The sequence below is a fragment of the Bos javanicus genome, chromosome 10, assembly GCF_032452875.1.
Source record: "Bos javanicus breed banteng chromosome 10, ARS-OSU_banteng_1.0, whole genome shotgun sequence".
Taxonomy (NCBI): Eukaryota; Metazoa; Chordata; class Mammalia; order Artiodactyla; family Bovidae; genus Bos; species Bos javanicus.
This window is the reverse complement of record NC_083877.1, coordinates 10,509,542-10,527,922: the sequence shown is the minus strand read 5'-3', so window position 1 is coordinate 10,527,922 and position 18,381 is coordinate 10,509,542. Positions and strand designations below refer to the sequence as shown.

Here is an 18,381-nt window from a genome sequence, read left to right as displayed (position 1 = left end):
TCTTAAAGACTACTAAGTCCAGAATGGCATTTGATAACTATTTTGAAAATTAAGGTTATTTTCCCCAAGTCTTGCTGGAAACACATCTACCACTGTGCTCAGTCTCTCCTCCCACATTTCCGCGCTGGTGGGGACTTGAGAAGCCCGGGAAGGCTGCTGCAACAGGGGTGGGAGTGGGAGATAGGATATCACCCGCTTGACACTTCGGCACTGTTGCTATGAATGATTCACTCGTGTTTGGCACATTTGTGGCAAGGAAATCTCCTCCTCCCGGCGCTCCTCTCGGCTATCTCCTGCGCTTTGGCCTTTAAGGAGAAGCGAGAGCAGGTGGGCACAGAAGAGCTCGCCGAGTCCTCCTCCCCCTGCTCCGTCCCTAATTTAGCAGTACTTCCGGCCGCGTGACATCATCCCCCGCACCCCGGTGACGTGAGCGGCGGGTGACGTGGGTGCGCAGAGGAGCGCGCTGACGTCGCTATTTAAAGGTCCTCCTGCGGGGAGGATGGAGACACAGCGCGAGCACCTGGCGTGGGGCGCGGAGGAAGCGGTGGAGGCCCGGAGCCGGGCCGGGAGCCAGCAGAGGAGCGAAGCGCCCGCCGCCGGCCCCTAGGGGAGGGGGGTGGAAAGAAGGGAAGGACGGACCGCCGGGCCTGTGGGCCGGCCTGGCTCCCCACGAGGGCCGGCTCGACCCCCGACGACCGGCGTCCCGGCGCCCTCGCGGCCGCCGCCTCCTCCTGCTCCCTGCAGGGCCCCACCGGCTCCTCGGGACCGGTCCGCGCCCCAGCTCCCGGCCGTTCCCCGCGGCGGCCGCCGCTTCCCGCCCCCTCCCGCGAGCAGGGGGAGGGGCCGCGCTGCTCCCCGTTCTCCCCGCCCCTCCCCGCCCCCCGCAGCCCGCTCCGCTGCCGCGCTCGCCTCTCGCGGGCGGCGCTGACCCGGGAAGCGGCGGCTGGAGGCGGAGGCGGCGGCGGGCTGCGGGCCGCCGGGCCAGCGCTGCTCCGCCGAGCGGGAGCTGGAGTCCGGCGGAGGCGGGTGGTGATGGGAGTGTGAGGAGGCAGCGGCGGGGTCCAGGCACTGTGAGGCGGCGTGTGGCAGCGGCGCGGAGCGGGAGCGGAGAGGAGCAGGGGTGGGGCGCTGGAGCCGCGGCTCTTTCGCGGCGTCGAGCCCCTGTCCCCAGACCCCGGCGCGGGACCAGCCTCCCGCCTCGGCTCGGGCGGGCGCCGGTCGACCCGTCAGCCCCGTGCTCCGCGGCTGCTCGGCCCGCCTGCGAGCTGGGGGAACAGCGTGCCGGGGGCAGCGTGGGGCTTGGCTTCTCTGATTCATTCATTCGCCGCCGCCGGAGCTCGGACCTGCAGCGCTCCGAGGAACGGAGGGACAAGGGACAGCCGCGAATGAAGGGCCGGGTGGGAGCCAGGCTCCATTGTGCTCGGCGGCGGGGGGCGGGCAGGGGCTGAGGGGGTGGGATCGGGCCCCCTCCCGCTGCTCCCCGGGTGCGCTGCGCCCCCAGCCTGCTGCCAGCCTGGAAATGGCTCCGTGTGTTCTCCTCGGGAGAGTGAATCGATCCTGTCCAGCCTTTTCTTCCTTCTCCCCGCCTCCTCTCTGCTCCCAGTCTTAGGAAGGGGAAAAAAATTAAAGACAGATTCCAATGTGGAGTGCCGAGCGCGTCGCGAGCTGCCGGGTTTGCACGTCGAAGAGGTTTTTCTACATAGCTTTTTTCTAATGTCAGCGCAGGGAAGCAGTGGCATTGCTGCTTTTAGGATTATTTTCTCGTAGGGATCTCTCAAGTGCACGTCGCATTGGGTTGCACGCTCCACCCCCAGGAACCTGGTGTGGTGGAGAAATTTGAACCCGCAGCCTTAGTAGCACCGAAAAGGCCGAGTTACCTGGGCTCTCCCTGAGTGTGGAGGAGGACATGAGCGAAATGACCACCAAGCTCATGTTTTACAGGACTCCGTGAAGCTGGATTCTGCGTTTTCCGACACGTAGATTCGTTTTGTGGAATAAAGTTCACCGCTGTTTCCTCCGCGCAGCATTTTAACTCTAATAAGCAAATGCCACCTCTGTTCGAACGTTTTGGTATTTCCCAGAGAGAAATAATTTTACCTAAGGGAACTAACTGAATTTTCAGCTACATTGAAATACCTCCAGAAAAGGATCTCGGGGGTGGAAAAGCAACTGCGAAACAACAGACGGAGAAATTCATTTGGAAGTTATTCCGTAGCATAAGAGCAGGAACTTGCAAGCAAGTTTTCATTGGGCAAAATGGGGTAAGGATTTTTGTGCTTAACCCCCTTGGAGTCTGTTTATGTTTGTGTGTTATTGAGCGGTGGTGGTGAATTGTCTTTGTTTTAGTTTTTCAAACATATTTGCCACCTTGCTAAGCTAGTTGTAGTTTAAAAATATAGGTGTGTTAGCCTTTTAAAAAGTTGTTTTTGTAGCGTGACACCAGAGGCCGTAATTAAGGAACATACGTCTATTACTGTAACCAGAATATAGTTTTATGACTGATATTTAAGAAGACCACACGTTCTGCGCTTTCCTGGTCGAAGTGCCGCAGCAGTTTGTAATACAAAGTCGTGTCGTCTTAGGTTTTGTTGCTGGTGTCTTTAAAGAGAAGCCCCGCATTCTCTCAGTACTTTGAGAATAATCAGGGGCACAAAGGACGATTATAAAGTAATGGGTAGGTTAGAGTCTAGTCCTTGAAAAGGATCCAGGGTAAATTGTTGTTCTCACTGTGCCCTCTGTTTTGCCCTTGAGTAGCCAAAGCAAAAATCTATAGAATTGATTTACTGGGGGCATTAAAATGAAAATCTGAGAGTCTTAGAAGGACTCCACAGTGCCCTGCACTTAGTTGGACGTCAGAGCCTGAATAGGAAACAGCTTTTTGTTGAAAGAACTTGTTCACTTTCTCTGTTTTTTGGCTTTTAGGATCAGCTGTTCAGTTTTGTGTGAACAGTGTCAGGTCTGCACCTTCTTTCAGATCCAAAGTCAAACAAGAGTGCATTTTTTCAGCCTTTTATTAACTCTTTACGCAATAACTTGATAAAATGCTTGTGATATTCCCTAATTTAAGCCAGATATCTGTAATATATTAATGGAGTAATGATCTGGTTTGTTTCATTGATAGATTTTTTTTTTTCCAATGCTTTTTGTCAAAGAGGAACTTCCAGGATTTTCTTTCTTTTTTTTAATGGTTGAATAAAGACGTCTGAAGTGTAGTTAAAGGACAGAGATTGAAAAGATAGACATGGAAATGCACTGAGAGTTTAGGGGTGTGCATATCTAAAGTTTCGTTCTTAAAATGTTCAGAGGAAAGTTTTTAATAGTACTGCCCTTTTTGTTGGAGTTAAAACTTGAAGTTTATTAACTTGAATAAGTTTGAAAGTGTTAAGAATATGTGTGGTAGGAATCCTTCATCAGGAATTGATGAGAAAGAGCAATACTTGTTTGTAAAATTTCAATGACAAAGTGATGAGAATATATATAACTTGCATGATTTGGGATACGAAGAGCAATTAAAATACCTCATTCTATTTCTAGTACTGCTATTAGTAGCTTGGTGATCTGAGGCAGATTGCTTGACCTTTGTGGACTCTTGTTTTTTAATCTGTAAAATGAAAGTCTTAGGTGAGTTTTACATTTTTTTTCCAGTCTGTAAAAATGAATTATTTCTTTCTCCTCTGTTTTTGTAATTGCTGGTTTGTTTCTTAAAGCAAATCTCTCAGATGGAGAGATTGCTTTCTCTAAGCAGTTGTTAAGCATGTAAGCTGGAAAATAATGACATTTGAAAAATGTTTTGGATGAATTGTACCAATTTTAATAAGAGAAAATACTGAAAAATACTACTGTTCAGAATCTTTGAAATATGGCTTCCCTTGAGAGTCTGCAGCCCTTCTGTTTAAAATGTGTCAGAGAAGAAAAATCAAGTGGCAGTTTTTCATGCTGAAGGCTGAGTTCTCTGTAGGCTGTGGAGTGGTAGCATCGTGAAAGAAAATCAGTTTTCCACAACCTTTAAGCTCCATGATTTTACTAAGTCCATGGTTTTACTAAGTGCATGGTTTTACTAAGGGAAGCTTGAGAGGAACTTAATACAAAGAACACTGGTCTTTAAAGCATGAAAATAAGTCCCACACACTTAACATACTAAAGTGTAATAAAATATATTTATAAACTAGCTTATTTGTCCTTAATAAATTCTTAAAAGTTGACTGGAGAGGCAAAAGAACAAATATTTATGGCGTAATTTTTCTGCAAGTCTGTATCTGGGGCTATGGCTTTCTCATTAACAGTGACTTGTTTCATCTGAGTTGTCGAGAAAGGCATTTGTGGAAGTTTCCACACTTGGTCGGTGTTTGTACCTAGTAAGTATGGAATAAGCATAGCCTCCTGCACCTACTTAAACCAAAAGGAAACAGAGCTTTAAATGGCCTTTAAAGTTTTACCTAGGCAATCCTAAAGTACTTACTCTGTTATCTTAAACTTTAATACTGTGGATGAAGAGTTTCACATTTTATGAATATATTTATTGACTAATGTTAGGTCTAATAGAAGTTTACGTTTGCCTTAATTTTGGATATAATTGCGAGTCTAGGGGCAAAACTGAAACAAAAGGAACAATTTTTTAAAGAAAATGAGTGATTAGTTCAGGCAGAAAAACAAATTAAGGCTCTTGTAATAGGAGTTTATGAACTATGGTGGAAATGGAAAAGAACAGCTGAAACTGACAGTTGGCAGAATCTGTCAAAGTGTCTTGGATGCTGCCTGAACTGTTTTAATTACAGTTAAGACAGTTGAAGGATTGGTTTGTGAAACAGGTGTATCAGAACCCCCCAAAATGAAAGTGTGTATGTTAGGTAAAGTCTAGGTAAAGCTTCCAAGCCCCAGCGAGGAGTCCCTATTAGGTATGACCCCCAGTCCTCCATGTAGTATCTCCTAAATAGAGCAGTGAGTCAGGAGCTATTTTGGAATGATTAGAGTAGGCAACAGAGATCATACAATTTCGATGAGGTATTTCATGCTACCTTTTGTTTTGCGTAGCTCATATTGCCAGCTTATTGACCTCAACAAGGGAAAATCCCCTCCCCTGTCTTATTAAGAGTGAGTTATTTTTAAAATGTGACTTTTTTCTGTGCCAATAAGGTTGATAATACTGTTTCTGACTTAACTCATCTGTGGGTGGACGCCTGGAGAAACCCTCTGCTCTGCCTTCCCCAGATAACTTCCTGAAACATGGAAGTGGGTGCTGCCACGTTGTAATCTGAACCTTCTTTACCGGGAGCGAAGCGGACATCTCTTTCTGTCTCAGGCTACTAGGTGCTGCTCTCCGGAAACTGTAGCTAAGATGCAGAAGTCTCGATCCAGCACTGCAATCTGAATGGGCATTGTTGCAAGGGCAACCACTCAGACATTTCTAACGTCAGAGAAGTTACATGGAAGTCTTAATTATTTGTTCATTTTACCTGTTTTGAACCTCTATCATGTGCCATATGGAGCAGCTCAGTGCTGCTGATACATAGACTAGTAAAATGTGCCCCTTCCTTTCAGTTCAGTTCAGTTCAGTCGCTCAGTCGTGTCTGACTCTTTGCGACCCCATGAATCACCGCACGCCAGGCCTCCCTGTCCATCACTAACTCCCGGAGTTCACTCAAACTCACGTCCATCAAGTCGGTGATGCCATCCAGCCATCTCATCCTCTGTCGTCCCCTTCTCCTCCTGCCCCCAATCCCTCCCAGCATCAGTCTTTTCCAGTGAGTCAACTCTTCGCATGAGGTGGCCAAAGTACCGGAATTTCAGCTTTAGCATCATTCCTTCCAAAGAACACCCAGGGCTGATCTCCTTTAGAATGGTTGGATCTCCTTGCAGTCCAAGGGACTCTCAAGAGTCTTCAACACCACAGTTCAAAAGCATCAATTCTTCGGCGCTCAGGTTTCTTCACAGTCCAACTCTCACATCCATACATGACCACTGGAAAAACCATAGCCTTGACTAAATGGATGGAGTTTATTGTTTAGAAGTTGGGTCAACGGTCAAGCCTAAAATTAATAAGTACAGTGGAATGTCTAGGGGACTGAATCGTAGATATCATAGAGATACAAAGTAAGTGTGTGTGTGGCATTAACTGCTGAGGGAAGCATAAAAAAGCTTTTATAGAGGAGGTAATCCATATTAAATAATGAAAACTGGGTACAGGTGAGCCTTGTAGACAAATAGCCTTCAAGGCAGAGGGAACGGTGTGGTTGACAGCGTTAAGACAGTTCAGTTCAGTCACTCAGTTGTGTCCGACTCTTTGCAAGCCTGTGGACTGCAACGCCAGGCTTCCCTGTCCATCACCAACTTCCAGAGTTTGCTCAAACTCATGTCCATTGAGTCAGTGATGCCATCCAACCATCTCATCCTCTGTCGTCCCCTTCTCCTCCCTCCTTCAGTCTTTCCCAGCGTCAGAGTCTTTTCCAATGAGTCAGTTCTTCGCATCAGGTGGCCAAAGCATTGGAGTTTCAGCTTCAGCATTAGTTCTTCCAATTAATATTCAGGACTGATTTCCTTTAGGATGGACTGGTTGGATCTCCTCGCTGTCCAAGGGGCTCTCAAAAGTCTTCTCCAACACCACAGTTCAAAAGCATCAATTCTTCGGCGATCAGCTTTCTTTATAGTCCAACTCTCACATCCATATATGACTTTTGGAAAAACCATAGCTTTGACTAGACAGGCCTTTGTTGGCAACGTAATGTCTCTGCTTTTTAATATACTGTCTAGTTTAGTCATAGCTTTTCTTCCAAGAAGCAAGTGTCTTTTAATTTCATGGCTCAAACGGACTTTCAAGAGTCAAACAGACTCTTGCAGGTCACAAATAAAACCTTGTGCACACCAGGACCCAGGAGAAGGGAGCAGTGACCCCACAAGGGACTGACCCAGACTTGCCTCTGAGTGTCCAGGAATTAAGACAAGGAACTGCAAAATAATTTGACGTGGTGAACTTGGCTTTATGGGGTACAGCAAGAGACAGGCCCAGAGTCTTACACAGGGCTCAGGTTAGGCCTTGTGGACCAAACAAAAGTTGGTCTGTTTCAAGCTCTTTTGAACAGTGACCCGTTATAGTAAGATATACATTTTCACCTTACAACCTAGTCCACACATATGTAAATGATAAAATATCATGAAAAAACACCCTTTGTGTGATGCACTCTGGTATTTTCTATTCTATTTCTAAGAAAGCGCAATGGTTGAAACGCAATAAATTGAGCCAACATCCCAGGACTAGCAATGGTATTTTGAAAAACACTGCTCTTAGCTCTGGGAACCACTGGAGTGTTTTAAGAAAAATAGTAATGTGAAGGGTCAGGGAAGTAGGTTGAGAAAACAGTTTTAAATATTTACATTTTGGCTTTGTACATTGCATCCTGTGAAAACACCAAACCTGGACAGTGAAGCATGACTTGGTAGGGGAAGTGGATAGCCAGCCAGGCCTGGAAAATTCCAGGGTGTTAGGAGAGGCGGGATGGTGTTGGGTGGTGTGTGGTTGTCTGAGTAGGACTATTTCTTTTAAGGAGCAGTGAATTTTATGTGCAGAGGTCAAAATGCAGGAAGCAGCACGGTATGTTCCTAGCAGAGCCACACACTCAGAAGGGCCACGGAATAGTGAATTTGGGAGTTTAAAAAGGGCTTTCTTGCTGGCATACACATTGCATGGAGATAAGGAGAATGTTTTGGAATTCCCCAAGAAGTAAATTAAAGGGTACATGGAGTTGCTGGTAAGATTTGCCTTGTATGCTAAAAAGTTATTTGACTTGTGATTAAACAGAATTGTAATTTTACATGTATCGACCTACTGGGAGGCTATCCACTATAAGAAGAGTAGAAGAGTTTGCATGTTTTGAGAATGGGTTCCCCCCCAGTTTTATTGCAGTATAATTGACAACATTGTATTATCGTAAGATGTACAGCATAACCATGAGCATGTGGGAGCCTGTGTCTGTGAAATGACCACAGATCCAGCTAACACCCATCCCGTCATATTGTTAAAGCCTGTTTTTCTTGTAATGAGAAGTTCCATGAGAATAGGTTTATCTTTTAATATATTAATGGAGTAATAGAGCCCTCACTCTTGATTGAAATTTTAAAGAACTCCTTTCCTGTTTTCGGGGTTTTTCCAGGTAGCATGTTAAGCATGAACGAGACCACTCTTGCTGTTTCTTTTACCCTATTCTCTAACCTCCTGTTCTACATAGTGAGGACTTTTAACCGGCTCCTTTTTGTTCCTACTTCCTTTTATTCTTGTGGCTCCATCCCCTTTTCCCTTGGCCTAATGATGCAGGCACAGATAATAGCCGTGGACCCTCAGGGCTTTCCTCCAGGGCCCACAGACATTTACTCACTTTCAGGCAGTGGAAAAAATGTCAGTCTGTTCCACCTCCAATCCTACCATCTCCTTAACTTTGCTTCTGCAATTTGCTCCCTGCTTCCCAGCTTCTCTTTCTTTCAGAATTGGGGTTGATGACGCTTATCTGAGCACCGCCCTCCCCCACCCCACTCCGCCCCACCCCAAGATTTGAAGGAGGAAGAGAAATTTTCTTTTCCAGGTTTGTGGTGATGGGCTGGTTAGCACATCCACTCTCAGTTGACAGGTAACATGATCTCTGTATGGCATAGCAAATTGTGTTATCATTCCAAAATGTAGGACATTATTACTTATAAATAAGATATATAATGTCTTGTCAAAAACTAGATCATAGAGTTTTAAAATGAAAGCAAAAACTTTCTCAATAGTTACATTTTCAGCAGAGTACAAAGCTGAGAGTAGGAGTATCAAGATGATGGTACTTGAGCACTTGCATGAAGCTGTTAGTGAGAGGGTATCAGCAAGCCAAGCTTGGTTACTTTACATATTTGTGGAAATTGACTTTTGAGGGGAGCAAATGTTAGAGCTGGGATCATTTGGGAGACAGAATGAAAGTGGAAGATGATGTACTTGGTGTTTTCTTTTTTGGAATTTCCTGGTGGCTCAGATGGTAAAGAGTCTGCCTGCAATGCAGGAGAGCCTAGAGAGGAAAATGGCAACCCACTCGAATATTCTTGTCTGGAGAATCCCATGGACAGAGTAGCCTGGCAGGTTACAGTCCATGGAGTCACAAAGAGTCAGACACTAGTGAGAGACTATTGATTGGGTGGCATGTTAGGATGTGGTTATGTAATTAGTAAACAACAGGTACCCTGCCTTCCCTCCTCAAGCCTGTTGAATGGAAAGTCTTCCTTTGACTCTCTTGGTCTTTACCCTTTGCACGCTTACGGCCACGTGTCTTGGTAGCACATCCCTCTGCTGGGGTTTGTCTTGATGTTTTGCTGTACACATGAAACTAACACAACGCTGGAAATCAACTGTGCTTCAGTTAAAAAACAAGGGATCACAAACATCACCCCCCCAAAAAACACCCAACAGGTGTCTCATTTTTGATTAATTACATTATATAGCCATTAATCCTTTTTAAAAAATATCCTTATTGATCCTCTTTTATGTCTTTCACTTGTAATTTTCTTTTTTTCCCTTGACTCTAGAATAGAATTACTAAACTTTCACAACCAACTTGCAAACCTATCATGGACAAGTAAGTGTATACACTAAAAAAATCCCTTTCAAAGTGTAAATGTATAAAGAGTGTGTTTAGGGGAATCTCTTCATTTTGATTCAGTACAATAGTGTATTTAATAATTTTGAAGTGAAGGCACTCTATAAATCTGACTAGTGTGACTTTTCTTTTTAGGGTTTTGGAGAATCGTGAAAGCGCATTCAGGATAATTACCTGGAGCGTTGTTCATGGCAGTTAAGGGATGGACAAAAGTGGCTTTGTTCATAGTTGTACACCGAGTTTAGTTTTAAGTGATTAAATGTTTCAGATGAAAAGGTGGTTGAGTCTCAAAAGGTCCAGCATTGCTATTGCCGTGGGTTTGATTTTCCAAACCTATGATGTTTAGTTGAAATATTTATTTGTAGTTAATCCATGGTGTTTTGTCATTTTTGATTAATCAGATGCACTGGATGGAAGAGTAGGGAAAGTGAGTTCCAAATATTTAAGTGTTTCTTGATGTAATTTTTAAACGACTGAATATAAGACATTTTCGATAGCTTTATTTCTCGGGCTCTGTTTAGTTGAGTGAACTGTGCAGTTCCTGGCTGTGCTGCACATTTGTAATGACCCGTGGCTCACACAGGAAAGTGGCCCTGTAGTACACAAGATTCATTGTGTTTGTGGAATGATTGAGATTTCCCTGGAAATCCAAAGTGCTTCTCTGTTGAGGTTCGAAAAGTTGAGTACTTTTTAAGATGGTGTAAGGTTTCATGCTCATTAAGTACCTTCATTTCAAAAGAATCCCTGTGGCAAGGCAGTATTTATATTCATTTTAGCCCATCTATGAGAATTGAGATGAAGTTTCTGAACCTTACTTAATGGGCGTTTCAAGTAGAGCACACGGGTGGCGCTTTTAACAGTCGGGAGCCTCCCAGGTCCAGACTCTAAGGAAGGGACCAGCAGGACCCCCAGGCCAAGCGGACCCCAGCCCTCGGCCACCCCGAGGTGCTGCCACCTCAGGCCTGCCACTGGGTGCTTCTCAAAAAGAAACAGCGTCTGTCTCCTCCCGAGGCTGCAAAGGGCAAACACCGGCCCTGAAGGCACCCCCCACCCCAACTCGGCCCGAGACTGGGAGCACACGGGTGGCGCTATTAAAGTTTTAAAGGCTAATCATTCGGTGGTCTTTAACATATAAATACAATCATATAAGACTGAGTCTTTGAGGTTAAAATGTTAATTTTTACAACATCTGTCTCTCTACTATAAAATTAGGACATCCATTATCACTGTTAAAAGAGACATTTATCAGTGAACTTGTGTTCTTAATTGCAGTTGATTTTCCTTTCTTCATTGTAAGTCTAACACTATTGGTCATTTCTGTGCTCCCTAATAAAATGTCTGATAAAAAAGATGAAATTGATGAGAATTGGTGCTGCTTGTTTTAAGCAGTATTTTCTAGGGAAGAGATTGAAATTAATCACGTGTATGTGTTATATTTTATTGTGTGATTTGTCATTACCCTTCACTTGTATTTTTTATTGATTTCTTTTTTTTTTCTTTTTAAAGGTTTTTAAAAATCTCATTTCCCTGGTAGGTATAATTTAGAATTAATTTTACAGGGACAAGTATAATTAATAATTACTTTTACAGGCACAAAACTGAATTGCTTTTTCATGACCTTGCAAAGAGAAAAAAAACAAAGTATTCTTTCTTGTGAGGTTTCTTCTCCCCAGTGACTAATTGTGAGCCCAATATGGCTTTGGTGTAGCTAAAAAAATTTCAAATATGTAAAACAAACGTTTGACTTGGGATCTGGATTTCATTTACACATAACTATCTTTTCTCTTTAACGGTAAGCTACTGGCAGATGGCAAAAAGTCAGTTTTCTGTTTTGTATCAGAAGATAAAATTCTAAAATCCGAAAAATTAGCAGTCAACTCAATGCTTTCTCTTCATAGTACAGTTTACTTTTGCACTTTCTCTCACTTTTGAAAAATCGCTTTAATCCTTTAACACCTAATATTAGCTTTAAAAAAATCGCTTTGCTTTTTGGACATTTTCTTTTAATGTGCTTTCATAAAACATGAAGCTTTTGCATGTTACCTTTGAAAAGAGTTGGCACCAGTTCCTCAAGGCAGAGCAGTTTTAAGAACCGAGGACTTTTTAAAAAATTACTGAACAAGAGTTAGACAGAAATTAAACAGCTATCAAAGCAGCTTTTGCTCCTTTGTGAGGTTAAGTCGTGTTTGTTATGTCACGTCTAATGCAAGTCCAGATGCACGTGGTCACGTGCCGCAGGGTCCAGAGGGCTGAGGAGAGGATGCTCTGACTGCCATCCCATCTGCAGGACTTGCTCCTCATTTGTCCCTGTCTTTAGTAGGAGGGCCGTGATAGCCGTAGCCCAAGTTCATGTCTCTCTGGATACTGTGCATTGCATTTCCTAACCACCTGCTGCTGCTGCTAAGTCGCTTCTGTCGTGTCCGACTCTGTGCAACCCCGTAGACGGCAGCCCACCAGGCTCCCCTGTCCCTGGGATTTTCCAGGCAAGAACACTGGAGTGGGTTGCCATTTCCTTCTTGAATGCATGAAAGTGAAATGTGAAAGTGAAGTCGCTCAGTCATGTCCGACTCTTAGCGACCCCATGGACTGCAACCTACCAGGGTCTTCCATCCATGGGATTTTCCAGGCAAGAGTACTGGAGTGGGGTGCCATTGCCTTCTCTGTCCTAACCACCTAGATCATAGCAAAGCACACATGTACAGTGTAAGTTGAGAGGTTCTGGGGAATTAGACCCCACTTTTAGTGTACAGAAAATCCTGATTCCTAGCAGGTGGGGATAAGTTGGAGGTACCAGTTATTTTTTAATAAATTTCCATGGTAAATTGTTGGACCCTTTCATCTTTAGTTCTAAGCATGCCTCAGTCTTAAGTTGTGTTTCCTTCTTTCTGTTTCATTTAAGAGATCTAGAACTGTTATTCTGAATAAGGCTTTTTTGTGAGTTGGAATTCTCTGCCCTAGTTGCTTTCAGCTTCCCTCATTAGGCTCTTAATAAAGGTCTCTGGGAAGTTATCTTAAGTGGATTTGACTATCAAAGAGCTTAAAGTACTCACATTAGAAAATTTCTGTCCGTGTTCCTTCGTGGAAGGTAAATCTATACATGACTAAGCTTAGGACTATTAATTTGAACCAACTGTATAATAATATTCAAGTGAGCCTAGCCTATCCCTTTGCGTTTCCCTGGTGGCTCAGTAAAGAATCTGCCGGCAAAGCAGGATACCCAAGTTTGATCCCTGGGTTGGAAAGATCCCTTAGAGTGGGACATGGCAACCCACTCCAGTATTCTTGCCTGGAGAATTCCATGGACAGAGGAGCCCCTCGGGCTACAGTGCATGGGGTCATAAAGGGTTGGACACGACTAAGCAACTAACACTTAGCCTATCCCTTTACCTTTCTGTGCTTCCCTTTTGCTTATCTTTTAAAACTGCCATTTTCTGTCTTACTCTGTAGGTATGAATCTCTGTCACATGGGTTTTAACATTAAAATTCATGTGTTTTGCTTTGCTTAATCACCCTGCCAGCTCCTTTGATGTTTACAGAATGAGAATTCCGCCTACTTTTGTTTACTAAGTATTGCCAGGGATCTGTATACATTCAGCTGAATGGGAAGACTCCCAAATCACCCTTTTATCTTTCTTGAGGTTCTGTTGATTGAAAAAAAATGGTTCTAGATTTTGTGGGCTGTCTTTTTCCTTACTCAACTGATAACATATGGGATTTTAGTTGTCTATTTTCATTGTTGCTTTCATTTAGTATTTTATTAATGCTGAATTGATATTTATTGCTATGCCTGTGTTAATGTGAGGGAAGTAAGACATTATGGTAATATTGCTACTTAGTTTTACTTGGTGGCATATTAGTATATTGGGGGTATTTAGTATATGATCTGTGGGTAAACTATAGGCTATTCATGTGGTAGGAAGCTAGCCTGAAAAGTGTTTTCAAAGATGGTGCAGTGGTTACTTACCATTGAGGATAAGTGGATTCTTTACCACTGAGCCACCAGGAAAGCCCAAGACTCATTTAGAGTGGGGTTTCTAACCCCTCAGTTTTTTTTTGTTTGTTTGTTTGTTTTTTTTAAAGTGAAGTCGCTCAGTCGTGTCCGACTCTTTGCGACCCGTGGACTGTAGCCCACCAAGCTCCTCTGTCCATGGGATTCTCCAGGCAAGAATACTGGAGTGGGTTGCCATTTCCTTCTCCACCTCAGTTTTTTTAAAAAAGGAAAAGAGTCTAATGTAGGCTTAGTATCTTAGTTGACAATGAGTTTTAATTAAACACATCTTGTTTTCCTTTTAGATGGTACTGAAAGAAACTGTATTCTGATTTTAGTGTACTCAAATCTCTGCTCAATGCCTTTTGTTTTGAATACACTGACGTCTTTCTCATGAATGAACTGAAGTGTTATTACATGTGTTTTGTATAATTTCCAAAGTCGATTCTAAAGTGTAAATTCCATCAGTCAGAGCCCTGTTAACTGCCTTTATAGTTGTTGAACGCATGAGCCTCAAGACCACGTAAGTTGGCAGGGTCTACTTCTCTGAGAAGCTCAGTCTGGAATAAGAGCGCTTGGGATGTTATCTTAAAGCATGTTTCCTAGAACGTAATGTTGGACCATGAGACCTGCAAGTGCAAGGGTCACTTACAGGCTTCAGTACAATTTCTGAGTCATGAGACAGCTGTAAGTTGTTTAACTCCCTAGAATTCAAAAAAGTCCGTTGGGCCATATCATACCCAGTTTTAAAATTGTTATTCTTTCTGAATTTTTCCCCCCGAGGTCCCAAACTCGAATGTTATCATTGGCTGAGCAGAAAATGTATAAGGTAGAAGTCAGTAAGGACTGGTGGAGACCGTGGCAAAGTGAAGAGAGCGTGTCCTGCCTGAAGGCATTCATATCCAGAGTTCTCAAAACCCTGTGCTGAAAACTCTTGACTCAAGAAGGAAGACCAGAGAGCATGGCAGGGCATTGGCAGAAATGAACACTAGATTCAGTCGTGTCCAACTCTTTGGGACCCCATGAATCACAGCACACCAGGCCTCCCTGTCCACCAACTCCCGGAGTTCACTCAGACTCATGTCCATCGAGTCAGTGACGCCATCCAGCCATCTGTCGTTCCCTTCTCCTCCTGCCCCCAATCCCTCCCAGCATCAGAGTCTTTTCCAATGAGTCAACTCTTCGCATGAGGTGGCCAAAGTACTGGAGTTTCAGCTTTAGCATCATTCCTTCCAAAGAACACCCAGGACTGATCTCCTTTAGAATGGACTGGTTGGATTTCCTTGCAGTCCAAGAGACTCTGAAGAGTCTTCTCCAACACTAGATTAGTGGTTCTCAATTTGAACTTGCATTCGAATCACCTAGAGGGCTTGTTAAAGACAGACTGCTAGACTTCAGCCAGAGTTTTTGATTCAGTAGGTCTGTAAGTGGGGCCCATGAATTTGCTGCTCTATTAAATTCTTAGGTGATGCTGATATTGCTGGTCCAAGGACCTTACGTAGTGTCATTTGAAAAATGAAGCATATACATGAAAAACTTTTGTCCATTCAAAAGCTTTAGTGATTCTTGAAACCTTTTTGTTCTTTGCTTGCAAGCTGTAAGAAATTGTAATTTTGAACTAAAGGGAGAAACTCTGGTTGAACCTTTTAATCTCTCTCTTTTTTTTACAAGCTAAAAGATCCACTTGAAACTAATCTCTGTGTCTTTAAACCTGATTACCTCTGGCAATGCTTACCAGTTAGCCCTGTGCAGAGTGAGTTCTGCTTTCTGGCGTTTCTGAATGTATTATTTTTGAAACTGCCTGGCAGGGCTTTGACTCCTGAACTTTTTATGCTTTTGGAGGAAGTGTAATTTCTGTCTGTTTATCCTACTTAGATACCCTTAAGTTTGTCCACATGCTATGGTATTAGTTTTCTATTGCTGTGTGACAATTACCACAATTTTGGTGGCTGTAAAACAACACTGATTTACCTTAGCTTTTGTGACTCAGGAGTCCAGGGACCTTCACGGGATCTTCTGCTCAGGGTCTCACGAGGCAGCAGTCAAGGTGGCAGCTGGGGCAAGAGTCTTATCTGTGGACCAGTGTCTCCCTGAATGCTCACATGGTTGTTGGCTGATTTCATTTCCTTGCGGCTAAGGAGCATGGTGGGCTACAGTACATGGGGTCCGAGAGAGTTGGACACAACTTAGCGATTAAACAGCAACAGCAACAAGTAGAACTCACAGCGGCATTGTCTTCAAGGCCAGCAGGAGGAGCCCCTCTCGGTGCTTTATCATCTTCTAAAGGACTCACCTAAATAAGTTAGGACCACTCAGGGTAACCTTCCTTTTGATTAGTTGAAAGTCAACTGATTAGTGACCTAATTACCTAAGTGACATCCCATCCTATTCAACTCTTCGCACACTGAAGGTGGGGAGTTTTATGCAGAGAATGTCCACCAGGAGGCAGTATTCCTGGAGCCATCTTAGAATTCTGCCTGCTCTACCCCATCAAATACCTATGGATGTTTTCCCAATGCTCAAATATCAGTATGCCCACTCCAGGTATTTTTTTTTAACTTTTAAAAATCTGTAGCCTTCTGCATTCCTGCTCCAATATGGACTGGTTACTCTTAAGGCATATTATAGAGGCCTCATATTAGACTTTCCCTAATTTTTTGGGGGGTGGGAAATAATGGGCAGGCATCATATCTTGTTTCCTGGTCACTATGGTTGCTTTCTTCATTTATTCTTTTATTTTACTGAAGCTCCTTTTCTCATTACCTGAAAATGACTAGGTAGGAGATAACTTGAGATACCGTGAAAGTGCCCTCCCCTTCAATTGAGTCTAGATCTCTAGACAGAAAGTAATTTTCTGTCATTACTGTGAAGCCACAGATCTGTTCTGGTTTCCAGGTGTTCCTGTTCAAGCCTGCTTGTTTCTCATTCCTTTCTTTGTCTTCATGTGTTACTCTTCCCCAACTTTGTAACATTTTAGGATTTTTTCCTTTGTGGTTGAAAAATTTCACAATGATGTGGGGTGGGGCTTTTTGTTTGCTTGTATTTTTTTTTTTTTTTTTGATCTTTTGGTCATTGCTGGACCATTTCAGTCTGTAAATTTCCATAAGTTTGGGAAATTTCCTTCTATTTTTTAAAAAATATCATCTCCTATTTTTCTCTTTATGAACTGTTAGTTGGATAGTAACCTTTTTGTCTAACCTACCAGTTTTTTTTTCTTTTTCTTTTGCCTTCTAAGGAAATTACCTTGACTTCATCTTCTAACAGTTATTGAATTTTAAATTTTCACTTAATTTTAAATTTCCAAGTCTTCTTTCTCAATGTGCCATCACTTTGAGATTCTTTTGTTTTCTATTCCCTAAGTTTTCTTTGGGGTTCCTTTTTTGTTTGCTTGGTTTCTTCTTTCATGATCCTAAACTTGCCTAGAGTATCTGGTGATCCCCATCTGTGTGATTAAGAGTAAGATGCTAGAAAGCCCGTTAGAAGCTGTCAGTGACCCCGTGAGTCCTGTCACCAGTGGGCTTCATGTTAGGCATTTAGGTGGTGAACAGGCCAGCTTCTTGGGTGGTTTCCAGGTGTCAGTAAGTAGAAATCTAGTCTCTGAGGCTGTAGGTCTTTTCTTGAAGACCGTTCAGTTTCTCTAAAAGACGGTCTTCCAATATATATACCTTTTGGCATTCTGAGAGCGAAGTGTACACCATTATATATCTAGGAGGCATATGCTGCTGCTGCTGCTAAGTCGCTTCAGTCATGTCTGACTCTGTGCGACCCCATAGATGGCAGCCCAAAGGCTCCCCCGTCCCTGGGATTCTCCAGGCAAGAACATTGGAGTGGGTTGCCATTTCCTTCTCCAATGCAGGAAAGTGAAAAGTAAAAGTGAAGTCTCTCAGTCGTGTCTGACTCTTTGCGACCCCATGGACTGTAGCCTACCAGGCTCCTCCATACATGGGATCCTCCAGGCAAGGGTACTGAAGTGGGTTGCCATTGCCTTCTCTGAGGAGGCATATACCCACTGTAAACTGAAAACCATGAAGGGAGGGTTTGCAGCATTTTTCTTAATGCTCCACCCTTGTTTTCTGCTACTGGGGAAAGTAATTTTCTCTGGTGGTGGGAAGGGGGAAGGAAACTCTCATTGCTCTGTTACTTAAACTTTTCAATCAGTTCCCTAATTTCAGATCCATACTTCACACTCTCTCCTGCAGCTCCTTTGTCTCTAAATTCTGGCCAGCAAGTTGTTCACTCAGTAGTTTCCTTGGCTTTGCCACGTCACGTACTATTCCTTCTTCCAAATTACTTCTTTGAAAATTGTATTAAAATTACTTATCCGCTGGTGTCACTTCTATTCTTTGTGGTTATGGGTTTATCCCCTTCCCTTTCATTTTAGTGTAGTTTCAGAAAAGGAAGATAAATATGTGCAATTAATTTGCTGTGTTTGACCAGAATCACTGAGCCTTAGCTTTTGAATTTATATAAGGCATTTTTCAGAATGTGTTGACACTGTTGACAATTGATTAGAATTTGGTGGGTGATGAAGTGTTGGCTTTCTAAAAATCTCTCCCTGTTACCAACACCAGAAAACTCAGTGCTTAATGTAAGTAAGCACATCTTAAAATTTAACAGTTAAAGTTTATCTTGAGCCTAAATAAACCTCAGCAAAGAGGAGCACTTAACTCTTTCAGCTGTGTCAGGTAGCGAAGGTGTTGCCACAGTTTATCCCCTATCACAGTGCCTCTTGAGCACTTGTAACAAATATTAAATAATTTCATTTGTTTCATGAGTCAC

General features: G+C 43.3%; 1 protein-coding gene across 2 annotated transcripts in view; it reads left to right on the top strand.

Annotated features, from left to right (window-relative positions):
• Window positions 1-1,150: 1,150 nt before the first annotated feature.
• HOMER1 (homer scaffold protein 1) overlaps window positions 1,151-18,381 on the top strand; it is a 140,635-nt gene continuing 123,404 nt past the window's right edge. The window contains exon 1 of one of the 2 annotated variants that reach the window (XM_061430042.1): window positions 1,151-2,261. In XM_061430042.1, the coding sequence (XP_061286026.1) occupies window positions 2,257-2,261 (5 nt within the window). In that variant the 5' untranslated portion in view covers window positions 1,151-2,256. The other variant, XM_061430041.1, reaches the window with a different exon arrangement.